The sequence below is a fragment of the Lipophrys pholis genome (genome assembly GCF_963383615.2).
Source record: "Lipophrys pholis genome assembly, chromosome: 15".
In the NCBI taxonomy this organism is placed as follows: domain Eukaryota; kingdom Metazoa; phylum Chordata; class Actinopteri; order Blenniiformes; family Blenniidae; genus Lipophrys; species Lipophrys pholis.
This window is the reverse complement of record NC_137642.1, coordinates 13,366,140-13,391,143: the sequence shown is the minus strand read 5'-3', so window position 1 is coordinate 13,391,143 and position 25,004 is coordinate 13,366,140. Positions and strand designations below refer to the sequence as shown.

The following is a 25,004-nucleotide window of genomic DNA, read 5'->3' as shown; positions in this document are numbered from 1 at the left end:
TCTCTCTCTCACTCTCTCTGTGCATGTCTGAATAAGGTTGATGATTTAACATCCAGAGGAAGTAAGTTGTTCCAGCAGCTGTACTACTTCCCTCACGCACTTTAGTTTATTCTTAAGGATGTGGGGTATGACAAAGTTGGAGGACTTGTTATGGAAAAACCGATGTTCTCCCCCCTCTCTTAAGGTTTTTTCTTCTTATTTTTTTCTTTTTTGTTCAGTCAGCTGCTATAATTGACCAGAGATGCTCACAAAGATAATATTGCAGCTCAGATTGTGGGCTAATGAGCGGCTTCAGCAGATTCTGGACAAAGACTCTCTGTTCTCTCCATGAACTACCAGAACATTTGATTCCTCCTGACTGGATTCTCATGTCACATCTTTGATACATTGTGGAAAAAGAAAAGAACAGCATGTTTAAATAGCTACAACTCCGGCTGTGTAAATTGTGTCAAATAGGCTAAGGAGAATAACCCGGTTGTTTAACCTTCAAGCTATTTACTTGGACGTGTGTTTTCGTGCTCCTGTTGTCTGACCCCTGTTTTCAGTGAGGCACTTTGTGATGAATGAGGCTCTCTGCTTTTATTGATTCTCCCTTAGCTTTGAGGCTGCAGTGAGATTGCTTCTTGGGGCTACACACAGTGATATCTACAGTTCAGTGAACAAAGGACTGAATAATATTGTGTGTGCATGGTGTGTTTGTGCGTGTGTGAGATTCGTGGTCTGAACAATAGATGAATATTTTTATATAGAGACCAGTAATATTTGTTGCATGATAAAACAAATGAAAAAAAAATACATATGCTAATTTTACAGGTGATTTATTGAACTTCAAAGTCATTCAGACACCCTATTAATGTTATCAGTGTTGAGGGTATAGCATTTTATTATTCCCTGATTTGTTGGCGAGACATTTCTCGGTGGGACTCGGGTCTACCGTGGTGCTTTGGTGGGCGATCTGATGTCCCTCTCATCACCATAATAACATGAAAGCTGCAGCCAACGTGAGCACTCCTCCCGGAGCTTTGTCTCCATGGCCACCGCTCACACATGACACACACACAATGAGGAGGCTTGAATGTGAGTAAAGCATGCACCTGCACGCACTCTGAGGCCTGCTACCCTCAGTCACATTGGCGTGGTTTCTCTGAATGAATGAACGAAGCCGTTGATCTCATTTGTTGCCTTATGAATAATGGATGTCGCAGTAACTAGATTGGATTGCTTTTCATAAATGTCTGCAATTTAATGATTGCCGGCTCTGCAAAAACAGGCATGAATCCCAGAACGAAAGTGTATTTTTGCTGTTGTTGAAGTTCACATGATCGTTCTTCAAAGTACCAAGATATTTTTAAATGTAAAAAAGAAATACATGTTTGATACAAAAATTTATATTCTTACTTTCACAGTCATATAATCACATAAAATATACAGCTTCAAACTCCTAAATACTACTTTTTAAAATTTCTTAGGGATTAATTTCTGCTCATTGTATCCAGTCTGAAAGAACACATTTGTCATGTTTTCCATTGTGTTTTTCTGAGAGTGGAGCTCAGTGTGAACACAGTCTCTCATTCAGTCTGTAATCATCGGCGCTGTGTCTGAGGTGGTGTCTGGCTCTGGCTGACAATACTCCTCCATCTCCTCCATTTCTCTCTCCACAGGCTCCTCCCCACCTCTCAAGCATCTCAGTCCCCGCTCTCTCCACCTCCGTTTCTTTTTGTCTGTCTCTTTTAGTGCTGTTGGCTGTTGCAGCTCCAGCATGGCCTGGATGCTCTCTCCTCTCTCTTCCAGGTCGAGGCCCGGGTCTCTCCTACTGAGCGACAGCCCCGCTCCCCTCCTTCCTGCTACAATATGGAAAAATGCAGAAGCACTATTTGAGACTCCTCTCTCTGTCACATGGATGCTGGTCGGGCCTTGATCAGTGTCATGAGGCCCTTTGGAAGACTTTGTCTTTGTTTTCTTGCTCAGCATGAAGTTGAAAAATGCTGTTACCAAAAGCATTGCCCCTGCAAACAGAAAAGATTTTTTTAATGTAGTTTTTTCCCACAAAAGACCCTTCGGTATATTACAAAAAAATCATTGTATTAGCAAACAAGCATTGGGGTTGTCAGTTCGTAGTATGAGCCTTAACACAACAATACTGCTTCAGAATACCACTAACAATACTGCAAATTAAGCTGGGTATTTTCACCTGGGATAATGGCATGCCACACCAACACAGGATGCAAGAAGCAGACCACTGACATGATGGAGTAATAGAGGAATTTATGAAAGCCTCCAATATGAGCCATCTTCTTCCACAAGACAAAGACCTGCCAATCTGGAGGACAGCTGTAAAGATAAAAATGAAAAAAGAATGACAAACACAGGTTAAATTTTGAGTCAATATTTATACTTGGACATTTGTGATGTGTATCTAAAACATATCCAATATATTTAAGCTGTTGTACTTGATATTTCTAGTAGAGAAATGTGTGATGATACATGACGTCTGAGCATACTCACGGCAAACACATGGTGAGGAGAGCCTCCACGAAATAGGCCATCTCAAACATCATGATACCAACAGATGACACCCTGGGGGAAGAGAGTCAAAGCCAGATGAAACTGTTGTTTGTCTGATACAATCAGTAAACAGTTTATAAATTGTGTAAATTTGGCCTGAATGGGTTCGCTTCTGTATAATCAGAGCTGTGGATGAAGTCAAAGGACAAGATGCGGACGGAAAAATGAAGTACCTAAAAAAATGCAGTTGAACGATCACCTTCATGAAGTTCATGGAGAAACATATAACATGAGTGGTGTTTTTCAAAATATATATTTGTTTGCAATAGTATATGCCTCCTTTTATATTGAGCATTTAAACACTGTTAATCATTTAATGAGAGAGGGTGGGGGGAGGGTGGGGGGTAGAAATAGATTAATCTGCATTTGTTTTCTGTGTGCTGACAGGATAAACATTATTGTATTTCTGGTGTCCTTGGAGAGATCTCTTCCTGTGACTGTGGGAGTTTGGCTGTGAGTCACAGAGATAAAAAGAGGTAGCAGAAGAGGATCTATCTTGTTTCTGGCCTCTGATCCCTCCTTCGTCCCCGTGACTCCTTACTAACTGCTTCACGCAAGAGATTATGAAAACAGATAAAGTGATGAAAACATTCTTGGAGGGCACTCGGGTCACATGTTCTTCACCATATTAAAGTCCAGGAATTGTGTTTATAACTGAGAAGTGTCAGCAAGCACTCACAGGAGGTAGATGCCGAGGCTGCTGAAATCTCCTTGGTGTAGAGTCTCCACTCCCACAGCACACAAGACTAAAAAAGAGATAAATGAACATCATCTTGGCGTTGGAGTCACAAAAGAGCAAAATTTCTCCACCAGATGTCAGACTTTGCTCATAATTTTCTTCTTTGAGGAGACATAACCTCTCCAACCTTCATAAATGTTGTTTATATTCCTGCACTGAGCAGCATTGTTTCTAATCTACTTTAGTTTATTTTGCTTGTATATTTGACCTGTTGGTTTTAGGACAGCCTCTGTCATATTTACACAGATTTGAAAAATTATTTCAAGCCATGCTTGGAAGCATTTCCTTTTTTGAACAACTCGCTGCAGTCGACCGCAAGTAACCTTGAATATGAGATTTAACAGTTTTACTCCAATAGTGACCTGTTGATGTTTATGGGAAGATATTTACTGGTATTTAATTTAGGTATTAATTATGCCAATGGATCCTCTCATAGTCATAGAACTTTGGTAACAGCGTACTCGTGCTCACAATTACAATCTGAGAAGCTTTGACCCATGTCTTTGTGTTTAAGTGGGCATTCATCCCAGCCTAGAACCACAGCAAGGAAACCAAAAGCAGGACATCTTGAAAATCCTCATGACTTGTTTAAAATGTTCTAATCCACCCTTCTATTTGTCTTAACATCCTAGTCAACTCATTCTTTAGAACAATGACCTCAAGTGGCAGGCGTACTGACATCAGAAATGATGCAGATGACGAGACCACATGGATTGAAGATTAAAGAAGTCTGTTGAGATGTTGGAGAAATAAATCCACAGACTGTAACCTTGGCGATTGTTTGTTGCAACTTGATGAAGGCACTTGGCAAGTCATAAACACATTTATTTTTTGTTTTCGTGTCCACATAACACAATGTTTTCCCAAAACTATTCCAAACTGTGACCAGGTTATAAGTTCCCAAGTATCTTATTATTGTGTCTGTGAACATTATGTGGTATACTGTGTTAATACAAAGAACATTTTCTGTTTAGCTGTGGATTGTTTTCAGAAATGTACAGGGCAATGGAAAACATATTTAAAGTGTGTTGCAGCTAAATGTGGCTTATTTTCCACTCATGAAAGCATCAGTAATATGTTTATGAGACATGCCACGGGAGTATTATCATCAGTCAAAAGCCCAGTTAAATAGAAAGGGTTGCATCAAGAAGATGTAAAACCTTTTCCAAACACATTCTTGATTAAAAATATGATGCCTAATGCAAATTTGTCCAAGTCAACAATCACCACCCCTGGAGCTGTGAGGCAACAGGGTGCTAGGCAAAGGGGAAACTCTTGCTACTGCAGGTCAGAGCAGGAGTGGAGAGAGGCACGTCACTGGAGAGAAGAAGAGGAAGCCCCGTGAGGAGGTTCATGGATGTAGTGAGGGAGGTCATGCAAGAGATTGGTGAGAGGAGGAGGAGGATAGAGAAGACAAAGTGGTGGAAGAAAATGGTCCGCTGTGGCAATCACTTATGGGAATCTATCTGAAGCAAAATAAACACTGAATACATTATTTCTAAGAGATTTGGGGAATGTGCATCCTCCCAGGAAAGATTGCCTTTCTCCAGTTCCATGTTCTCGCACCTCAAGTTTTCACTTTGATTATAAGAGCCCCAAGCTTGTGTCCTGGCAGTAAAACACTTGAGCTTCTACTACTGTACTGATGGGATGAAAGATTATGAAAATTAGATAACAACGAACTCTTCAAAATGCAAAAGAAAATTCCCTTTTTATTAACCAATCGTTTTCCTGTGAGGTAAGCATGGTTAAGCAGTAATCACTGCAGAACACATGGAAGCAATTGCTCCGGCCTACTTACCAGAATTTCAGAGATACAATCAGAACCAGAGGGAGATTGGGGGAACGCAGCTGAATGATCTCTGGTAGTTTGGAGAGTTGGACAAGAATTAACGCTGCATTTAGACCAGCTGGATATTAACATGTATGTGCATGCTGCACATATGTTTAAATAACACACACAGGGGCCAGCAGGCCAAGTCAGACACGTAGACATGTGCACACACAGAGCCAGACAGAGGTTAGGCACACATGCCATAAACATGCATTCAAACACGTATAAAAAACAATGCATAGAAAGCCCCTGTAGGTGTAAATGTATAACAACCTGGGATCACATAAGCCCCAGTAACTCAGCTGGATGCAGAGACTGCATGTTGGCGTGATGTGAGGCACATGTCTCTCAGTAAATGTTGGGCGTCTGCAGCTGTTTGAATTTAAGTGTACAGGGGTCCCATATTTTGGGAGAAAGCAGCAACTAGAGGCCATGATGATTTACTGTGGTAAGAGAGCTGTGTGTAATTTGTCCCCGTGTGTCTGATAAAAACAGTGAAATGGCAAGTTTCTGTATGATCACTGTGTTTTGATATATCATCCATGAGATGACTTACTGTTCTCGTGTTCAAAATATACAGTTATTGAGTCTCCATTTAACCTAACACTTTGAGTTTAGGAAATCTCTCAAACAAAACCTCTCCCAAAAGAGTGTTTAAGTTCAGCGATATCTCAGAAAAAAGATGATTTTATTATTTTTTATTGGTGCAAAGTGACCTGCTGTATCGCAGATGGTAAAACATTACAAGTATACCTTCTGGTTTGACTTATAGTAACAGTGTATGTTGAATGACTTATCCAATATTTTTAAAACAAAACTACACTGATCTTTGTCCCATTCAAAAATCAGAATCACACCATAACATGAGAATGGTGCACATGATTCTAAAACAAATGTTATTATCGTATTTTGTTTTTATATTGATCTCCTACCTGTGGCTGTAGAAATACCAAGGATCCTGCAGGCACACTCCACTGCAATCCACAGGCTTTCTAAGTTCCCCATGACCTCAAATGCTTTTCTTTTCAACGTTCCAAAATGCGACACGGCTTCAAATTATGAGTCAGTCGTTTCTAAATAAGCATCTTAGATGCGGTGTCAGCTCTCATATAAATGTAATAATGGCAAAAAAGTCATGAAGTCCATCGGCGCTATGTTGTGGAGCCTCTAACACTGGATGAGTTCACCTCAGGAAGGTTTGTTACTCAGTGCCTCCGTAACTCCAGTAACTGCTAATCATACACACACACACACACACACACACACACACACACACACACACACACACACACACACACACACACACACACACACACACACACACACACACACACACACACACACACACACACACACACACACACACACACTCACACACTTTCAAATAAAAAGTCGCACACATAATGTTCCTTTCAGCTGGTTCATGTTTTTTTTTTTGTTATCTTTGCTATGCTGAGGTGAAACTGCACAACTCAGGGTCATTAACTCAACATTGGTCATTAACGCTGGTTAAAAATTATCTGAAAACAAATAATACAGAAACCACACAACACACATTCTGAGAATTAGTGGGGATTTGAGAGCAACCTTAGTATGTAGAGGTGATCAGTGACATTGTTTTCCAACCACGGAGTTCTGGGGTCTTTTTTTGAAGGACAAAGTCGTACATGCAGCTTCCTCCGGGCATCTTTTTACGAGAAGAGTTAGAACAGCTAAAGCTTACACCAGGAAACAAACACCAAATATTATAAACACATTCTGCTTTGCACAAGATTTACTCTGATTCCCCACTGACTCGCGATGCAGACGGTGCAACATAGCAATGCACATGGGATGAAACAGCTTCAGAAGAACAAACAGACTCCCTCTGACACACTTGCACATTCATGAACGCAAACTCACAAAACCGGTTAACACTGGCTTTGCTGAGATGTAAGCTTATTTGGGTACAGCAGAGGCCCATTGGGACAAGCTGTCAGAGTCACAAAGTTCAAACATGCACACAGACGCACACACGCGCGCGCGCGCACGCACGCGCGCGCACGCACGCACGCACGCACGCACTGACTCCTGTTAGGGACCAAAGTAAGCTACGTAAATCTCCTTAAATCTCCAACAAAGAAACTGTTGTGTATTTGTACCAGTTTCACTTGTTTCCAGCTTAGCATTCTTGTTTGTGTGAAGTGGAAATAGGTGTGCTCCAGAAACCCCAGATGTAATGATTGGGAACTTTTTTTTTCTTTCAAGAAAAGCCAAGGTTCTCCTTCAGACAGAATTATCTGGACAAGCATGTCTTAAATGACTTTAAAACTTATAAAACTTATCAAATCAGGTTCTGCTGAGCTGGAAACAAGAAAGCATGGCACATAATCTCATAATAATTGTGTGACACATGAAAAGGACTTTTCTTTGACCTCTTTTCATCATCCTGTACTGTACAAACTTCCAGGCCTTCATACTTTTCTGGATAATACACATAATACCATCTGTAGCTTGTTGACATGCCACTGTGACGTGATACGGCTCGACGGGAATAATAGAGGATTTGCGACTTGCCTCAGAAGTCCAATTAATCAAAGTGGCTGCTAATGTTATGTGCAAGTGTGTGTGTGTGTGTGTGTGTGTGTGTGTGTGTGTGTGTGTGTGTGTGTGTGTGTGTGTGTGTGTGTGTGTGTGTGTGTGTGTGTGTGTGTGTGTGTGTGTGTGTGTGTGTGTGTGTGTGTGTGTGTGTGTGTGTGTGTGTGTCTGTGTGTCTGTGTGTCTGTGTGTGTGATTGAGGGGATTTCTGTAATAGTTTCATTATGTAAAGCACTTTGTGTTACATTGTTTTGGTACGTAAACTCCTGTAGAAATAATGACTGATAAATAATTGTAAAATTACAAGTTTCTGCAGGGTATCCTCCATTCTTGTGTACGAGGTAACAGGACGCTGTAATGACAGTTGTTACTGCTAAAAACCTTGTTTTGTGTCTCATAATATGTTAGTTCAGCTCACTCAGAAAACCTGTGGTCATCTCAAATGAAGCGGCAAGAATAATAAAAAGAACAAGTACATAATGTGTAGCTGCCCTGCCTTTTGCCCAGTGTCAGCTGGGCTTCAATTACCCACTCAAGGACACTCTGGGATCAGGTCAGGAGCAGCCTGGGATTTGATTCCAAATCATGTGCTTCATGGACAAGCATAAAATACAACAAAGAGCAACAAACACTTTTCCTGGACATCCAATCATTTCTAAAAGAGAAAATAAGTATTTAGAAATGTTGTTTAAATCACATATTTATTTTCTCTGCAGTGTATTATTGTATATGACCCAGAAAAACACGAGTGAGAAATGTATACAGCAGTCCAGGCTGTGCCATCATGCCCACAGTGGGTGGTGTGTGTGTGTGTGTGTGTGTGTGTGTGTGTGTGTGTGTGTGTGTGTTTATTTTACATGCTCGGCTCTCGTGACATAAAAACAGTCTTACCAGAGCATAATTTAAGGTTATAAGTCACTGTACATTGTGTGGGGGCCATTGCTGACTTTTACAGTCTATTATGAGTTTTATGACATTTGTCAGCATATGCCAGAGGGTGAAACAGTTTAAACAATTGTGAGCGATTGCCATCTAGCGACTGTAAATCTAATGTTACAGTACAAATACAGTCTGGTGTTTTCATTTGGTCGGTGCAGCTAAACAGGCACATCTCCCCTCCACTCTCATCATCACTCAGTTTGACCGCCTGACCTCTCACCCGCTTGTCAACATTTACTCTCCTGTTCACACGTTTTTCCATCCATGTAATCATCTCTGCATTATGCCTCCTCACCCTCCTCATCATCACCATCCACTCTGCCTATGGCCATGAGAGGAGAGATTAGCCATGCCTCACTCCCTCAGACTTCTCCCCGCCTTTCCTCCTCGTCCAGCCACCTTCAGTGCTGTGTGGGTGTCTGGTGCTTGTCAGAACCAGGGAAAACAGCTCAGATCTTAATTACAGCAGCAGCTTTATTACCCTGTTCTTATGCCTAGTTTGGACAAATCCCTCCATTATCACTGTTTACATGCTGTTTTATCTAAAGACCAAAGAAGAGCTGTGAGGATCCCCAAATATCAATCTAATTAAAACACAATAAACAAACAAAGGATAAATTAAGAAAACATAAATCTTGCCGAACATGATGATAATAACACACCATGTAGGTAGGACTGAACACCAGGTATCCTGCCACTGTGGAGCTTAATTACAAGATTCCCTATTGCAGGGAGTCATCTAGTGGTGGAGAAGTATTGTTGCAGCGATGTCCTGAGGTGACTTGATGGCCAACTTCCAGCTGATTTATTAGAAGAGAGGGATATATAAATACTGACAGTGAGCATTAAAAAGTGTCCTGTTTCCAGAGATTTCTTTTTTCCAAGTAGCTATTTATGACACTCTAAAAAGGTCAAAAAAGCATCAGAAAGAGATGAAGTACAGACATGGGAGAGAGCAGGAAAAATATGTGGTTGTGAAATAGATATGGATAGTGGAGAACGGCTTGTGAAGCTACAGATAATGTGAATTGCTTTTCTGCTCAGTGTCTTACTGTCCTTACAGATTATATACTGTACATGACTATAAGAAAATACTTAGAATTTACATTTGTTCAAATCAACTGTCTTGCCAAGGTTTTGTGAAAAGATATTTAATTAGATGTTTGTTTGATTTTTCGTAAGATGCACATATTTCTTTGAACAAATCAATCGAATTCTAAAAAATGGTTGTTGGTTGATTTTAATAATGCAACCATTGTGGGCCAGTGTTTCTCAAACTATGGTTTATTGCCCAAAGTGGGAGCAGAAATGGATTCTTGATCCAGAAGGTAAATCTAATAATTATTTTGTCCATAAAGTTTAAAACTTTAAATTACATTTAAATTTACAATTAAACAGAAAGTTTCTTCCTTCTGTTTGGCACAGATCAAATTGTCCATCCCCCCTTCCCTTCCCCTACATCCCATGAGTTCACTCACATTTTTGTAAAAATATATGTAAATTACATCATAATTCAGAATTTGCTGCAACCAGGTCATCTTGCTTGTGCTTGTTAACAGAAGTTCATAAATGTTGCAATGTTTTGTTTTGGGTCTCAGGCTGAAAAGGTTTGTGGACCCCTGGTGTAGACAGGTTAACGAAAAGGTGAACTGCAGCACATATGGTTCATTTTGATCGGCAAAGCCTGACTTGACTTAAAGAAACATAAATCTAGTCTGCCAAAGATACAGCTGCTGGTAGATGATATGCTCAGTTTGTATCCATTGTGTTCAATCTTCAGCCTCTGGGTATGGTTTCTCAAACGCATAATTAATAAAAAAAAAAAAGGTATGTCCATCCATTTAGATAAATAAAAGCATATTCAGATGAAGTAAGCCAGTGCTTTTCTACTTCTCATAACCAGTCTCCTCATTTAGGAGTGTAAGTTCATGTCTGTTTTTCATCTCACCAATAACCTGATTAACGCAAACTATGTAACTCGTGGTTCAGACAAACTCCAGCAGATGAGTTATTTGGATAAGTGAAGAATTTATCTTCAGCCAATGAGAGGATGACAAAAGGTGCTCTGTTATGCTGGGTAATTGCTCTGTACAGCAACATCATTTTGAGCACTCACAGACCTTACTGTCTTTACACATTGTCTTCCACAGGCAGGGATAAGGAATGCAGCATAAGAGGGCAATCCCTCTCGAGTGTAAACATACACAATATATGCGTGCACAGAATTACAGTTGCTCACCAGAGAAGAGAACTGTAAGCAATTCAGAGTTTGGCCTTGGTACTGAGGAGTTCTGATATTTCTTCTTTAACTTTTCTTTCTGTATGAAACAACATGTCTGTCCCATGAGCAGATTTTCTGTGGTTAGGGTGTAAAGTCTTTTAAGATGAAGTATTTGCCCTCTAACCAAGAGGTTGCGGCACAAACCCAGGCTGCTCCCATCAGACTGATGGCAGCATCCCACATGGCCTGGTCGGACTCTTCTGGCTTTGCTACACATGCCTTCTTTAGCAATACAAATCTGACAGGAGGAAGTGGATCTAAAATGATTTAAAATATGAATAAAAGCTATAACAAAAGCCCCAGTATTCTCTATCCAAAACATATAGCTCTATAGCATCACTGATAGGATCTGAAATGGTGCTGGATTTCATTGCAAACAAAAAAGAAAAGCTTTCATTGCACAGTCCAGCATTTCTTTAATAGCATCCAAACCTTAGTCATATAAATCTGCTTATAATCTTTTACTTGTTTCAACTCAAACGTGGAAGAGCAGTGTTCACAGTAATCAAGCCTGGCTGTAATGGTTTTATAAATAGACCCTCTCAGAGGCAGAAGTTCAGCATTAAAGTAAAGGTTCAGGCATGTAGGACAAAAAGGAGAGATATGCCAAAATCGCTTTTTAATATGTTTTTGAGTATGGATATGTTGATATTCAAGTTTTTTTCCTGGGAAAATCCTGTCATATATCAATGTGTAGTCTGTGTGTGTGAAGGGTGACGGTGTTAACCTGCATTTTACAAGAGAAGGACTCTTTTTAACTGGATTACTGAAATCAATACCTCTACCCAGTCACTCACACAGAGTATTGTTCATTTGGGATCATATCACATATATCACTACCATCCATCCGTCTTCTTTACACTTCCAGTTAAAGGTTGCAGGGCAGTGCAGCCGAGGCAGGGTACATCCTGGACAAGTCACCAGTCCCTCACATGACAAACATAGGGACACAAACAACCCCACACTCACATTCACACCTTCCCAAATCTTTATAGGGTTATCAATTAACCTCACATGCATGTTTTTGGACTGTGGGTGGAAACCAATATACCTGGAGAATATGCAAACCCCAGACAGAAAGGCCGACTCATATAGTGTGTTTCCATCCAGTTTAGCAGTCTGAAATGCTTCACACTGTTAGTCACCAATCACACATTCATGCAAAAATTCTTGAACCCAATCATACATCAATAGCGACAGCTGCCATGCAAGGTGTTAATCACAGAGAAAATGTTACGGTTCAATGTCTTCCACAAAATATTTGACCCATGAACGTGCAAAGCTGGTAATCAAACCAGTGTGAGAAGCCCATAGGATTGTGAGACAACCTCATTTACGTTGTTATGAACAGTTCCAATCCTGATCCCGCTTGTAACCTTCAGCCCAAATCCCATATGTACCTGACCAAAACCCACATATATACACTGGCTAGATATGCCTATTTGCTTTTCAGTTGATATAAACACAATCATTAGACAGCCAGATGAGTTGCAAAGATCCTAAAATTGCCCCCTTAATCTAAAATCACAGAATTGTGGGGACTAACATACTTTGTACAGGTTGTAAAGTCTCACAAAGCTTTACATTTGAAGTTTGATACGTGTTTTCAGGGCAACAGTTAAGGTAAGAGTAGACGTTCAAAGATAGACAAAAATCAACCAAGAGAATGCTTGTGGGGTTTTGTGTGTACATTTTAAAGTTGACAAATTATCCCTCAAATGAGTAACCTAATACTATTCTCTGTTTGTCTTTTTCAGAAGGCTCTATTAAGAATTCAGATTTAGATTCGAGTTCAGAAGCAAATTAGGAGTACAACATACAAAACTGCCTGGCTACTACTAACATGGTGACTGTAAAACAAATAATGTGGCTCTTGAAGAGTGCAATTAGTGGCATTTGTAAGAATAAAAAAAGAGAAAGCAGTGAGCAGAAAATATTAGAAGCACGAGGATTATGCACAGTATATAATACGAATTCAGCCAAGTGGCACTTCGTCCCATAGAAATTTGCTTCATAAGGACGTGTATTTGTCTTTTCATCGTGAGTGGATCAATGCCACGAACTAAGACAAACAAACCAAACAGAGGGCAATTATTTTTGTGTATCCATATTTCAGGGCCATGGAAAGAAAAAGAAGTTTAGCTCCTGTTGGATTTGTTCTTGTTTGATTCTGATGAACACATTTGCCAAAGTTTTAGATTCCGAAAGATAAAATGACTTTGGGTTGGCAGAACTTCCCTGAGTCTAGATGTGTTCTGTGTCTTTAAGACATTAAAAATAACCCTGAAGTCTTGTGTATGTCCTCATCGCAAGGCTGACTTAAACAGCTGTCAGGTCTGACTAAAGACAGCTAATAAATTGGATGATTAAGCCTGGTTAACAGAGACGGATTCTGTCCTATTATATGTCACATTATAAACACCAATTTATTAGTCATGCCCACTGCCTTCATAATGAATATCAAAAGAGCAGCCAACATCTCCCAAATCCTTCACATATGGCAGTGTTTTATGAGTGTGTGGTGGTCAGGGTGACGGCCGCACTCCAGCCTGGCTAAACGTTTCCATGCTCCCGAGTTCTCCTCAATCCAGCTGCCCAGTCGTACCAACGGGAGGAGGCCTCATTCAAGGACAGAGAGCAAAATCACACCGGCTGCTCATAAGTTTCGCCTGCACTGGATTCAGATGTATTTGGGGATGGGTGCATTCGTGCACAAACTAATACATGTTTGGGTATTGTTTAGCTTATGTGTGATTAGTTGTCACGAAAATTTTACAGTTTTGTTTAGTTTGTGGGTCAACGAGAATGAAACACAGTCAGGCTTCGTCTTCTTTTTTTTGTTTTTTTTTAACTTTCACTGGTAAATAGAACAAACAGTGTGGTTGATGGGAAAACTCAGGGTACTCTGACCAGCTAGTATTTCCACCACTAATACATGATTTTGATTAGCTTTTTTGGATATGTGTTTCTCTTTATTTTAAAGACAAAAGACAGATTTCATGACAAAAATGTTCACATCATTTATTCTGGCTCCTTCAGGTTTTCTTTGGTAAGAACATGAGACCGACTTTATGGGAATAGCAGCTACAGCTCGTCCCCAGTGTACGTATATTTGTTGAGCACCTGTCACACACATAAATCACATCAGACTCATAAGAGTACACAAAGAAGAAGGAATGCTCTGTAGGTATTCTATCCTTAACTAATGCACACTAATGAACTTTGAACAACAGACAGATTTGATCAGACACTTTATATGAAAGTTTAAAAAGTTGGGAATAATGTTTTTATTATCAACGTTTTAATTTGTATGTGTTTTTGCTCACTAAGTGGCAAATACAATAGTAAAGTTAAGGGTAAAGCGCAAGAAAATTATGGATACGAGTTGCATATTTTGTTTAGACTCTGAATGACGGCATTGCTTATTGGTCTCCTGTCACTCATGAGTAACCTTTTGCAGCACCTCAGTGAACCCATGACCCTGTTTGACCACACAGAAGCACTCCATCAGCTGGGTCATGGCTGCTCTTTAACCTTCCTGCTTACATGCTGTAAAGATATGCATGGAAATGCTATAAGACATCTTCAACACTCGACAATCTCCCTGTGACCCTGACATCCTGGGTCAACTGGCTGTGGAAGCAAGACGTCATGGAAATGGGCCAATGATTTAAAAAGCTGCAGTCATTGAGCCAGTTATTGGACATTTTAATGTAAAAGAACAGATGTGCAGGAAATGAGGCACAAAAAAAAAAAAATCAAATATGGAAAAAAGGAAATGTGAACAAATCAATTTAAGTGATTGGTAAAAGGTTAACAGTGAGGTCAGCCAGGTTTCATAATGCAGAAAGCGTGTAAAGTGTGAAAAGCTCTAATTTCAAGGCTTATTGGGAGTGGTGACTACAAGGTGAAGTATCCCAAGGGTCTCTTTTCAACCAAGGCCATTTGTCTAAATGGACAAACTCAGCACAGTAATAAGTCATGCATGAAATATGTGTTTACTCTTAACAAGACTCAGCAACAAAACACAAGAGCTGAACACATTCTGCATGCAAACGGTTACACAAATATGAGAGAACACGATTCTGTTACTGCAATAACATCGGGGGTAATGATTGTAATAGTTTCACTTTATCCCTGTGGAAGGTGTTAATCGCTTGGGGCATTACATTTCCCGACAGCAAGGGGAAAAGAAAAATAAAATTATAATTATTTGTTCTGCTATAATATGACCCCATGGCATAACTCCAACCTTTCATATCTCCAACTCTGAAATGTCAGCTCCTGATTAGAGCGGCTCTGGTTTTCATCCTGGCAAGGGGTTACAATTTCCCTTGTAAAGCATTGCTGTAATCGCAGGTTTAATCACCACTGAAATCCACCTGCGCTGAAAAAATCCTTTGCATTCCGAAAAATCAGAGGGCAGTTTTTATACGGGCACAAAAAAACCCGATGACTTATAGTTTGTTCTCCTTTTAACTGGCTTTTTATTGGATAATGGTCAGAAAATTGTGTTTGATTGAGAAAAACTAATTATAATTGCTGTTAAAACCTGCATGTATCCTACATAAATTATGAAACTACTTCCACACTGTGACAGCAATATTAACTGTACAAAAAGTGTCTTCAAATCAACATTTTGGGAAATATAAATGTTTATCTTTTATACTGTTTTATCCCCAATAGATCGGCTGTCCATTTCATGGGAAACAGAGACAGGCACGCAACTACACACACACATTTTCATACCTTCTGCCAATTTTCTAGATGACTCACTAAAATACTGGAAAATAACAATAACAAATAAACCCAAGGGACTTTCTGAGCAATACATTTTTACCAATGATGCATTGACCACTATTATGATATAATAGTCACAGTGCTGTATATTGAGTTGCTCAACAAGGCTCATCTTTGATGATCGAGGATATTGATGCAGACAATCCTTTACTTCTACATAAATAAACAAGATATGAACTGAAACGCTCACCAGAATCTTTTTATCATTGCAATGAACATACATAATAACTTGAGGACCCTTCTTGTAGTATAATTATTAAACATGATGACCTCACAGATGTGAATGACTTTATCATTTATCCAATGCCACTCAAGCCGCTGCCAAAAAAGTGACAGTATAGGTTCCTGTCTCCAATTGTCCACAACTTCATCGGCATAAATCAAATTTTTCATTCAGTCGAAACAAGCTAAACACGGATTTCGGTGACAGTCTCAGGAGGCTCCTTCACATGAACTCAGGAAACTCCTGCAAGCTGCATCCGATCTTCACATACCAATCTTGACAAAAATTTGTCGATTGGCTTGCCAGTGATGCTTGACACTACACCTTGTCCAAATTTTATGGTTACTTTGCGTGAAAGAGGTCCCACTATGATATAGCCTTACAGTTCTGACCTTTAGCACCGTGGCCTCCGGCGACCGCACAAAATCGCTGAATGAGTGATCCAAACATGATGTGCGATTACAGCGGGGGGTCACTGTTGAAAAGCCATTGGATCTTGACTCAACATGGCCCGATTCAACAATACATAACACTTTTCCTGAAAGAAGGCAAACTGCAATTAAAACCTGACAATAGACAAAAACACAGACATGGTTAAGCACAGGTAGACCTGAAAGGGTAAAAAAAACAAAAACAGAGGAGAGGAACAAAGTGTCACTTATTTTACCCCACCAGCTGAAATTATTGCCAATGTTATCCATGCCAGTAATGTGCATGGCTTCTGCTTCTCCTCCTCTCATGTACACACCAACATATTCCAGACTTGTTAAGTGATGTAGAGGTCAGGATTTGTCTTACATAAACACATGAGCTAATCGGTGTATACACCATACTATTTTGTCATCTGATAAGAAAAAGCACAAGGCATACAAATGATATGTGTGTTTTTTAGAAAGTTACTGTAATTGACATTGTTGCACAATAAGAAAACTCTATTATAAGACAAACAATTGATGAAGGCTTGTTGAAACATGATTGAACTGGCTTACTGTTCTAAAGGCATTGCTATAAACAGTGGTTGCAGTGCTGCATGAGAATTGTTAAACAAACACAAAATTGGTGCATTATAGTTATGATGACTTTAGCAGAGTATCTACTTTTACTTGAAAATAGCTTACATCACATTACAATTTACATAAGGTCTTTAAAAAAAATTTGTGAGTGATAAGTCAAACACACGCAATCACACTCATTTCTTTAATTTCAAATCTGCTCCAGGTTCATTCACGTGCTGAACAACTTCACAGTTGTCTGTCTAATCGGCACACTTGAAGGGGTTCTTCACCCACGCTTGACTAACATCCAACACACAGACAGGCAAACAATCCTCTTTTAGGTGAAAAAGAGCAGATTGGTTTCACAAATTATGTCTGTGTTTGAGATGTTCCCCTGAGGACGCCATGATATGCGCCCGACCGCAGTCTAAACAAATGCCAGACAGATAAACCCACACTGAACATCTCTCACTGACACCAAAACACACACACACACGCAAAGTGTGTACATTCAGAGATGTATGAAAAGACAGCTGTAGGATGGATACTTGAAAAGAAAAGAAGGCATCCAGATCTGAGCTGTGGGGCCATAGTCTGATCCCTGTAATAAACTGTAACAGGAGGGTGAAACCTGTATTTGATGCTGTTTTTCCTGAAGGACATGTTGCAGCACATAACTCGTTGAGCATAGTGTTGATATCAGTGCATGCATCTGGAGCTACAGGGGGGCAGGAAACCATCAGGATCCATCAGCCCATTAAGCCCCAGACAAATTCAATTAAAGGGAAACTTTCTTTTTTTTTTCCTCCAACAAAATAACATGACACTCCCAAAAGACAATACTGTCTCAGATACTTAAACATGGTTTGACATGTATGTGAACATTTGCATGTGGGAGAACAAAACAAAATCAGATTTTTGTTTTTCGTCCTGCACATTATCCCCAAACACCGTGCGGTGGGGTCCACCGTGGTGATCGGGATTTCATGGGTGAAAATGCAAGGCAAGCCGCCTCAACAGGAAACAAATGCTTTTCTCTGTGCTTGTTAAGCGTTGAAAATATCTTCCTCAACCCGAACTGAAGCAGAATGTTAATAGGTTTCAAATTAACATTGCTTAGTTGTCCAAATACTTTTTTGAGCCTTTACACACAGCCTGGGCCAGCTGCACAAATATGACTGAACTACCCACAGGGAGTATACGTTTCATTTCCTACTAAAACCCTGTGGCAGACGCTGACACACAAGCCAATGCAGATAAAGTTCAAACATTAGAAATAAAATACGTCAAAAGGGCACCTAATATTTCATGACAATAGGGAATGCCATGTCGATCCTCAACCACAGACATGGAACCGGTAGAAGGGAAATTATAATCTCTTCCAGAGTTAGCCATAGAATAACGTTTTTGCTTATTTTGATGGAACACAGAGATATGGTAATGATGCTTTTATATCTTCAAGATTTTTTTCCTGGGGACTGAGTGATACAGTATTTTTGAAGTCTATTGGAAAAGTCATAAAAGAGGGAACTCCACATTTTGGATAAGGGTGAAATATGTGTCTTTCTGCTAAATATAAAATTACAGATGGCGGTTGGACAGCTCGGCTTATTATGAAGGCTAGAGGCATTCATACAGAAATTTACTGCAGGTCAAGAAATAGTCTGGCACATAACCCCTCATAAAATGACTGAGCTTTTATTTTTATACCTAGTAGGTATAGTAGACAGAGCTCTAATAGATCGATACATTTATTTTAATAAAACATACAAACAGTGCTCATTAAGAAAAGCTCATCTTGCACTCTGCTGTGATAAATTGTGGCTTCCTGCAATGCTTTGCAAAACTTTTGCTTGAATTCAAAGAAATCCCCCCAAAAAGTACAACATTACATTTATGTAGCTACACATAGCCATTTGTTCTGCACAACATTCTATTGCACAAAACTTTTAAGGGTCAAAACTACAAAGTTTTGTTCAACAGGCATGCAAAACTAGATTTCTGCACTGAGGTTTGATTGACATTCTTGTATAACTTGTGCAACATGGCCAACATATCTATTCTATGAGATTCCACATGATAATTATCAATAACCTACATATTCTCTTGTATTTGTATGTGTCCAACTAACCATGAGGTGTTGCAGCCCTGTGATTTAGCGGCTTTACAATCATACAGTTGTAAACCTTTGATGGTAGTTTAAGGTTTTAGATCTTTAAATGTTGTTGAGTGCTTATGGGACTTATATTGCTTTTATTTTGATACATGAAAAACATTACCGTTCTTTTTCATATTTGTCTAAAATAATTAAAAACTGGTAAAAAAAAAAAAAAAAGAAAAGCTTAATTGTTGATTCAGATGATTTCATTCATAAACTATCATCATTAATTACCCTGATGGAAGAAGCTAAAATAATTTGAAGAGAGCTGCTTAAATATTGTTAAAGTCGATGTTTTGATGGTTACAGACAAGGTCCCACATACTTGAGAATTGTAAATGATGGCGTTTTTGAATGACACAAAAAGTAAACGATGCAGTTTTGTTCACTTGTTTTGCTTTCTTGTAAATAATTTTTTTTGAAATTCAAATTCTGTACTTTTACCCTGCGACTGTGCCTTTCTAAAATTTCTAATACATAAAACAAAGGTCATTGTCACAACAAGATAGAGCAGATATGAGACATCTGTCAAGGTCATGATAGCTACTTTTGTTTTTGTTTTGTCTTTGTCCGTTCGACCATCCTTCCAGTTTCTACACCTACTTTATTCAGACCAGTGCTGTGTGGAGCTGCAGCCAATCCTAGACACTTGTTTGAGTTTTCCTCCTTGAAAAAAGCTCACTGGCTTCTAGCTGCATCAGCATATTTAGCAGATATGTCAGTAATAATATTGTCTAATCTCACTTGACACAAGAAATATAGTTGGAAAGTAGTTTTGAATACGCTGACTACATAATAACTTCAATACTAAAACACCTGTTTACAAATCACTGAAGTCATTCTGTTTAAAATCTCGTGCGTTGTACTGAAGTCTTCAGTGTTCAGTTTTCTCCATCACTAACAGCTGACGGGTTGTGATGTTACTGTTTATCTCATGCATTTGGAAAACTGAGTGTGTCTGCAATCTGCCACAGCATCCGCTGGTGTAAGATACACAAGCATCTGTCCCACATCACTGGCAATCTGTGCAGGATTTACCCTGCCTTCACCCCTGGTTAGTTGGGATGAGTTCATGCACACCGCAACCCTGAACTGGATAAAGTCGGATAGAAGATCGATAGTCTCACACATAATTCCTAAACAAATGCTGGACCTCCTAACGAATGTTAATCAAGTTCAAATATACGATTGTTAACAGCTTTTGGGACTCATACACAAGTGGAAGGTTTTGGTAATGTATGGTGCTTTTGCTTTTCTGACTTCGTCACTTTGAAAAATACTATGAGAAAGAATGTATGCAAGAAAAGAAAATTCACACCTCACCTAATTTTTGAGTTGGTGCCAGTGTAAACATTACAGATCCCTTAATAATCTCATCTATTTTGCTTCTAAATTAGAAAGAAACAAAAAAACCCAGCACACACTATAGCTGACATACTTTTCAGCCACTCAGCCATGGCAGCCCTGTGCCCTTTGATTCACAGTCAATTAGAGAGTGACCGAGTCAGCGCTGCTCCACAATACAAAACTCCTTTCATCCCCCTCTTCCATTTTTACAACATCAAGATCTGTTGAAATGTGTCAGAATGAAAGTCCCCCCTCTTCCTCTGGCCTCTCCCTCGGGTTATCAAGTTTTATAAGGTTTGAGATAGCTCCTTCAAGCTGAGATGCTGTCCAGAAACCCCCTGCGGTTCTGAAAGTCTCGGTAGACCGACATACTGTGGGGTATCCAATACAGGATCTGGCTGAAGCGGCCCTGGAACAAAACATCTCTTATCACAATGACAGCACGACACAGACCTGCTAACTAACCTTGCCTGATAACACTGATTTCAAATGAGTGAGGCTCATCTCAAGGGATGCAGGCTGCAGAGGTCAGTATAATATGTAGAAGAATGCTTGCTTCAAAGAAGACACTTAACTGCAAAGTGCTTTACGTGGGTAATAAATTCTCACCTCAAGTTTTTTTAATTCACCCATTTTGACTGACCAAGTGTTTATAATGTGAATGCCGACTTTTGACTAACACCCCATGTCACAACAGCATTCCCAACCAAAAGCAGCTCATATTCCTCAACATCACTTAAATTTGGAGACCTGCGATACTTGTTGGGGAGGTCCGGAAGAGAAGGCATTTGGCAGGCATTTAATGAGTTTATGTGCACCACAGGGTTTCTTGTTAGAATGCTCTCAACATCATTACTGACCCACCGCAAGTTAACGTTTCCAAAAATGTGTGATACATGCATAAAGCTCGACACCTCATTTTTTTTTAAAACATCATTGTGTATCAGCCAAGTAAATCCGTTTATAACCAGCTTTCCACCATCACCACATAATATTTGAGTATTACTGGGTGTTACGACTGAAAAGCAAACATAATGAGCTCTCCAAAAGAGGGTAGATGGAGGGAAAGTGGAGGCATGCTTCGCTGGCTGGCCTCTGTATTTCTATTCTCTGTGTCCTCTTTAATAGGATTCAAGTGAAAGCCACAATTGCTGAAAAGCTGCAACACCATCCCACAGAAAAAGACAAATAATTCCAGACCAAGCAAGCTCAGATTTCAACAGCCAGCAGAGATCTGAACAGTGGATTATCACAGCTTCTTGACCATTATACACCTCTTGAATGGTTTTGATTCGTCGTTAATGGTGGCCATTGCATTTGTAAAGCGAGGAAGTGAAAGAGATTGTTGAAAACGAGGAAAAGGGAGAACCTTTTTTCACATTCACCTCCTGAAACCTTTTCAGAGCATGTACAGCTCTTTGATACAAAGGTGCTTTTGTTCCGAGAGTCTGGGGTTAACAGTCTTGTTAGTTTCCAGAGGCAGCGCCAGTGAGAACCACACTGTCTTTCATACAATGATGCAAATGGCTCAAAAAAAAAAAAAAAAAAAAAAAAGCTCAGATGAAAATAGACACAATTTAACATAAATTACCAGTAATGTGTTTTAATGTCTGTGCTGATTTGCTAAATACATGTGGAAAATGTTGTTAGATAACTAATTGTGACAGTTTATGCTAAAGATCTTTAAACTTTTCTTTTAAATGCTACTTAATAAATTGAAAATACCACATTATTCCTGTACCTCAGTGCTTGCATTAGGTACAGCATTACATGACGAAAAACCATATCATTGATGTATGATGGATGTGTGATTATAAGCAAAACATGTTTACATGAAAATAATTGTTGACAATGAGAGGATAAAACAGCTAGATTAACTATTTATCTGAGGTTATCTATGTCTAATTTTGATGTAAACTCATTATTGTAGACACATATGAAAGAAGACGCTTTTTTTTTGCTCTGTTTTTTTAACCCCGCGGTTCTCTAAAATTTGGCAACACACACTGATACGAACTCACTCACAAATGCATGCATCTTTCTACAAGCACCGAGCATGATAATCCCTCATTTCAGTGTGGTCAGCAGGCCGTTACAGGAGTGTGAAGTCATTGTCACTGGAGAACAATTTAGAGAAGATGGATGAGGAGAGGAGACGAGAGCGGATGAGAGGAGAGGAAAGGGGCGGAGGGGACAAAGGGTGAATTTGTGAACGAGCCACTAAACCCTCTAAACCTCACTGTATTGGTACTGCCTTCAGTGAAGAAATATCCCAGAGCACAACACTAAAGACATGACTTTTGGATTTTTCCCATTGTGGCTTCAAAGAGCCAAAAACAGACATTTGGCATTTTTTCATCTGTCATTTTCTACTTTTTACGGTATCGCTGACTTTTTTCAACACCACTGCAAAGCAGTTTATTTCTGTTTGGTTCCAACATTGGTAAAGCATATTGAAAGTACATGCCTAAGTCTTGCAGCTTATACTCCCGCTGCAACAAAAACTATTAACGTCCTTGCGGTGGAAGTTGAATTACTGCTGTCGCGCTTCCTCACATTTTCTAGCAGCACCTGCTTCCACAAGCAGAACCTGGACTCTTCGGCGCATGTGTGCAACACACCAGCATTTTATGACCTTTAAAACATAAAAAACACTGCTCAGGTTTGCTCAAGTGTTTAGGCCACATGTGGAGAAAGTTGAGAAGAGCACTTGTAGTAGTTCATGTGGCTACATCAAAGACCACCCATTATTTCACTGCATGTCCTGTTTTGGTCCATGTATGGGACAAGTCTCCACTTGCATCACTGGTTTTTGGATGAAGACTTCAGGGAGGGATATAAATAAAATTGCAGACAAAGCAAAAGGAGTAGTTCACCCATGAACAACTTCACGAAACGCATAATGTAAATGCCATGTGAATAATCGTTTAAGCTCTAGATTACAGTACTGGATGGAAATGATGAGACCAGGCTGCTTGACAGAAGAATTAGTCCCGGTTAGTCTTCACAAACACAACACTTTAGATATTTTTTTCTCTTTATTGTGATCAAACTGACTGAGTGGTTGTGGTGAATTAAAAGTGACGAGTTCATCAATGTAACTGGAATTTTTTTTTCAATCTCAACCAAAAGACTGACGCATTAAAAGTGTAATTTTGTTGTTCGTTGAACGATCCCCCCCCCCCCCCCCCCCTTTTTTTTTTTGCATGGCAACAAATAAAATGCGGCACAGTCTTAAAAGAGATTTTTAGTTTATTTTAACCAGCTGCATTTCTGATTGTCTATTTTGTGGCTCTGTGAATCACGCATCATAACTTTGGCTTCTTCACCTCCAATGCAGAGATTCTAGGAAATGTGGAATCACAACACAACAATCCACTTAAATTGAAGTCAGCTTACAAAGCTTTCAGTAGCTTTTCAAACAAAGTTCAATTTTGCTTTTCAAACATTTGCTTTTTGAGTCAAACCAAATGTCAGAAATTAACCACCTTCAATTGAGTTAAATCTAACAGCAAATCTTAAAAGTCATCTTTTCCACTTTTGCTGGTTTGTTTACACGCCAGGCCAGCTTTTATCTGGGTTGTCCTGTGAGGACAACCAGCTCAATGCAAACGTTGATGAACATGTGCACAAAGCAGTTTGGCTTTCCAGAAATACTGACCAATTACTCCCTTCTGGGAAGGTTGTAGGAATAAAAGCTATTTTATCTAGCAGACCAGACAAAAAGCACATGCTAAAGGAGCCTTGTGTCCATCTTCTGCATAAGTTACTTGGCGATTCGGAACGTTTCCAGGAAGCTTCCAGGTGGGTAACAAACTGAGTAATATCACTAGTGACCTGTGGGGCCGAAGACAACAGAACTTGGATGACAATAGGAATGATGATCCGTACGACGCACAACTACAAACGTGTGCAGCATTACCTCACATGGACATCTGGACGAAGACGCTTCAGATGACTTGTGTGAAAAGTTATAAATCCATTAAGGGAATGAATGATCTACCCAGACCACATCTACTACAAGAAACACAAACAATTATTTTAGCAGTTTTAAACACATTTCACCAAAGTTTGGATTAGAGACGCTGTCCTACATGAAACCAACAGCATGAACTGCTTCTCTACCAGACGTAATGCTGAACTAACTTGTCAACAAAAGAGATATTTGTTTTCATCCTAATTATGTAAAAAAAAGTTGTTTAGCAATAAATCTTACTTTGAAATGTAACTGTCTTTATTACCTCCGCCAAGGAGATTAGAAAATCACCTGCGTTTATTTGTCTGTCTGTCTCTTAACAACATGTCTCAAAAACTGATGAGCGGCTCTTCATAACAATTGGTTACAGAGGTGCATTTTGATCAAATGAAGAAGCCATTACATTTTGGTGGTGACTCGGATCAAAATGATTATTACAATAGTACATTTTCTTTTGTTTTTGTTTTTGTTATATTTATTGTCTTATCTTGTGTTCTTTCAAATTATGAGATAAAATCACGTGATCACCAAATGAAATAAATCAATAAAGGCAGTTGACCTTGATGTGGA

The 25,004-nt window shown here is 39.4% G+C and overlaps 1 protein-coding gene across 1 annotated transcript; it reads right to left on the bottom strand.

Annotated features, from left to right (window-relative positions):
* Nucleotides 1–215: 215 nt before the first annotated feature.
* tmem72 (transmembrane protein 72) lies at nucleotides 216–6,525 on the bottom strand. The gene is made up of 5 exons (XM_080482310.1): nucleotides 6,071–6,525; nucleotides 3,245–3,311; nucleotides 2,506–2,577; nucleotides 2,192–2,331; nucleotides 216–2,006 (listed from the first exon to the last, which is right to left on the bottom strand). The coding sequence occupies exons 1-5, from the start codon at nucleotides 6,141–6,143 to the stop codon at nucleotides 1,573–1,575; spliced, it is 786 nt and encodes a 261-aa protein (XP_080338436.1). The 5' UTR covers nucleotides 6,144–6,525; the 3' UTR covers nucleotides 216–1,572.
* Nucleotides 6,526–25,004: the final 18,479 nt, after the last annotated feature.

What these genes read in the sequence shown, in the direction of transcription:
- tmem72 (XM_080482310.1), bottom strand. Translation starts at nt 6,143, where the DNA reads ATGGGGAACTTAGAAAGCCTGTGGATTGCAGTGGAGTGTGCCTGCAGG. An exon ending in AGCCTCGGCATCTACCTCCT is followed by an intron (nt 2,578 to 3,244) that starts GTGAGTGCTTGC and finishes CTCTTCCCCCAG; the next exon opens with GGTGTCATCTGTTGGTATCA. An exon ending in GTGGCATGCCATTATCCCAG is followed by an intron (nt 2,007 to 2,191) that starts GTGAAAATACCC and finishes TTCTGTTTGCAG; the next exon opens with GGGCAATGCTTTTGGTAACA.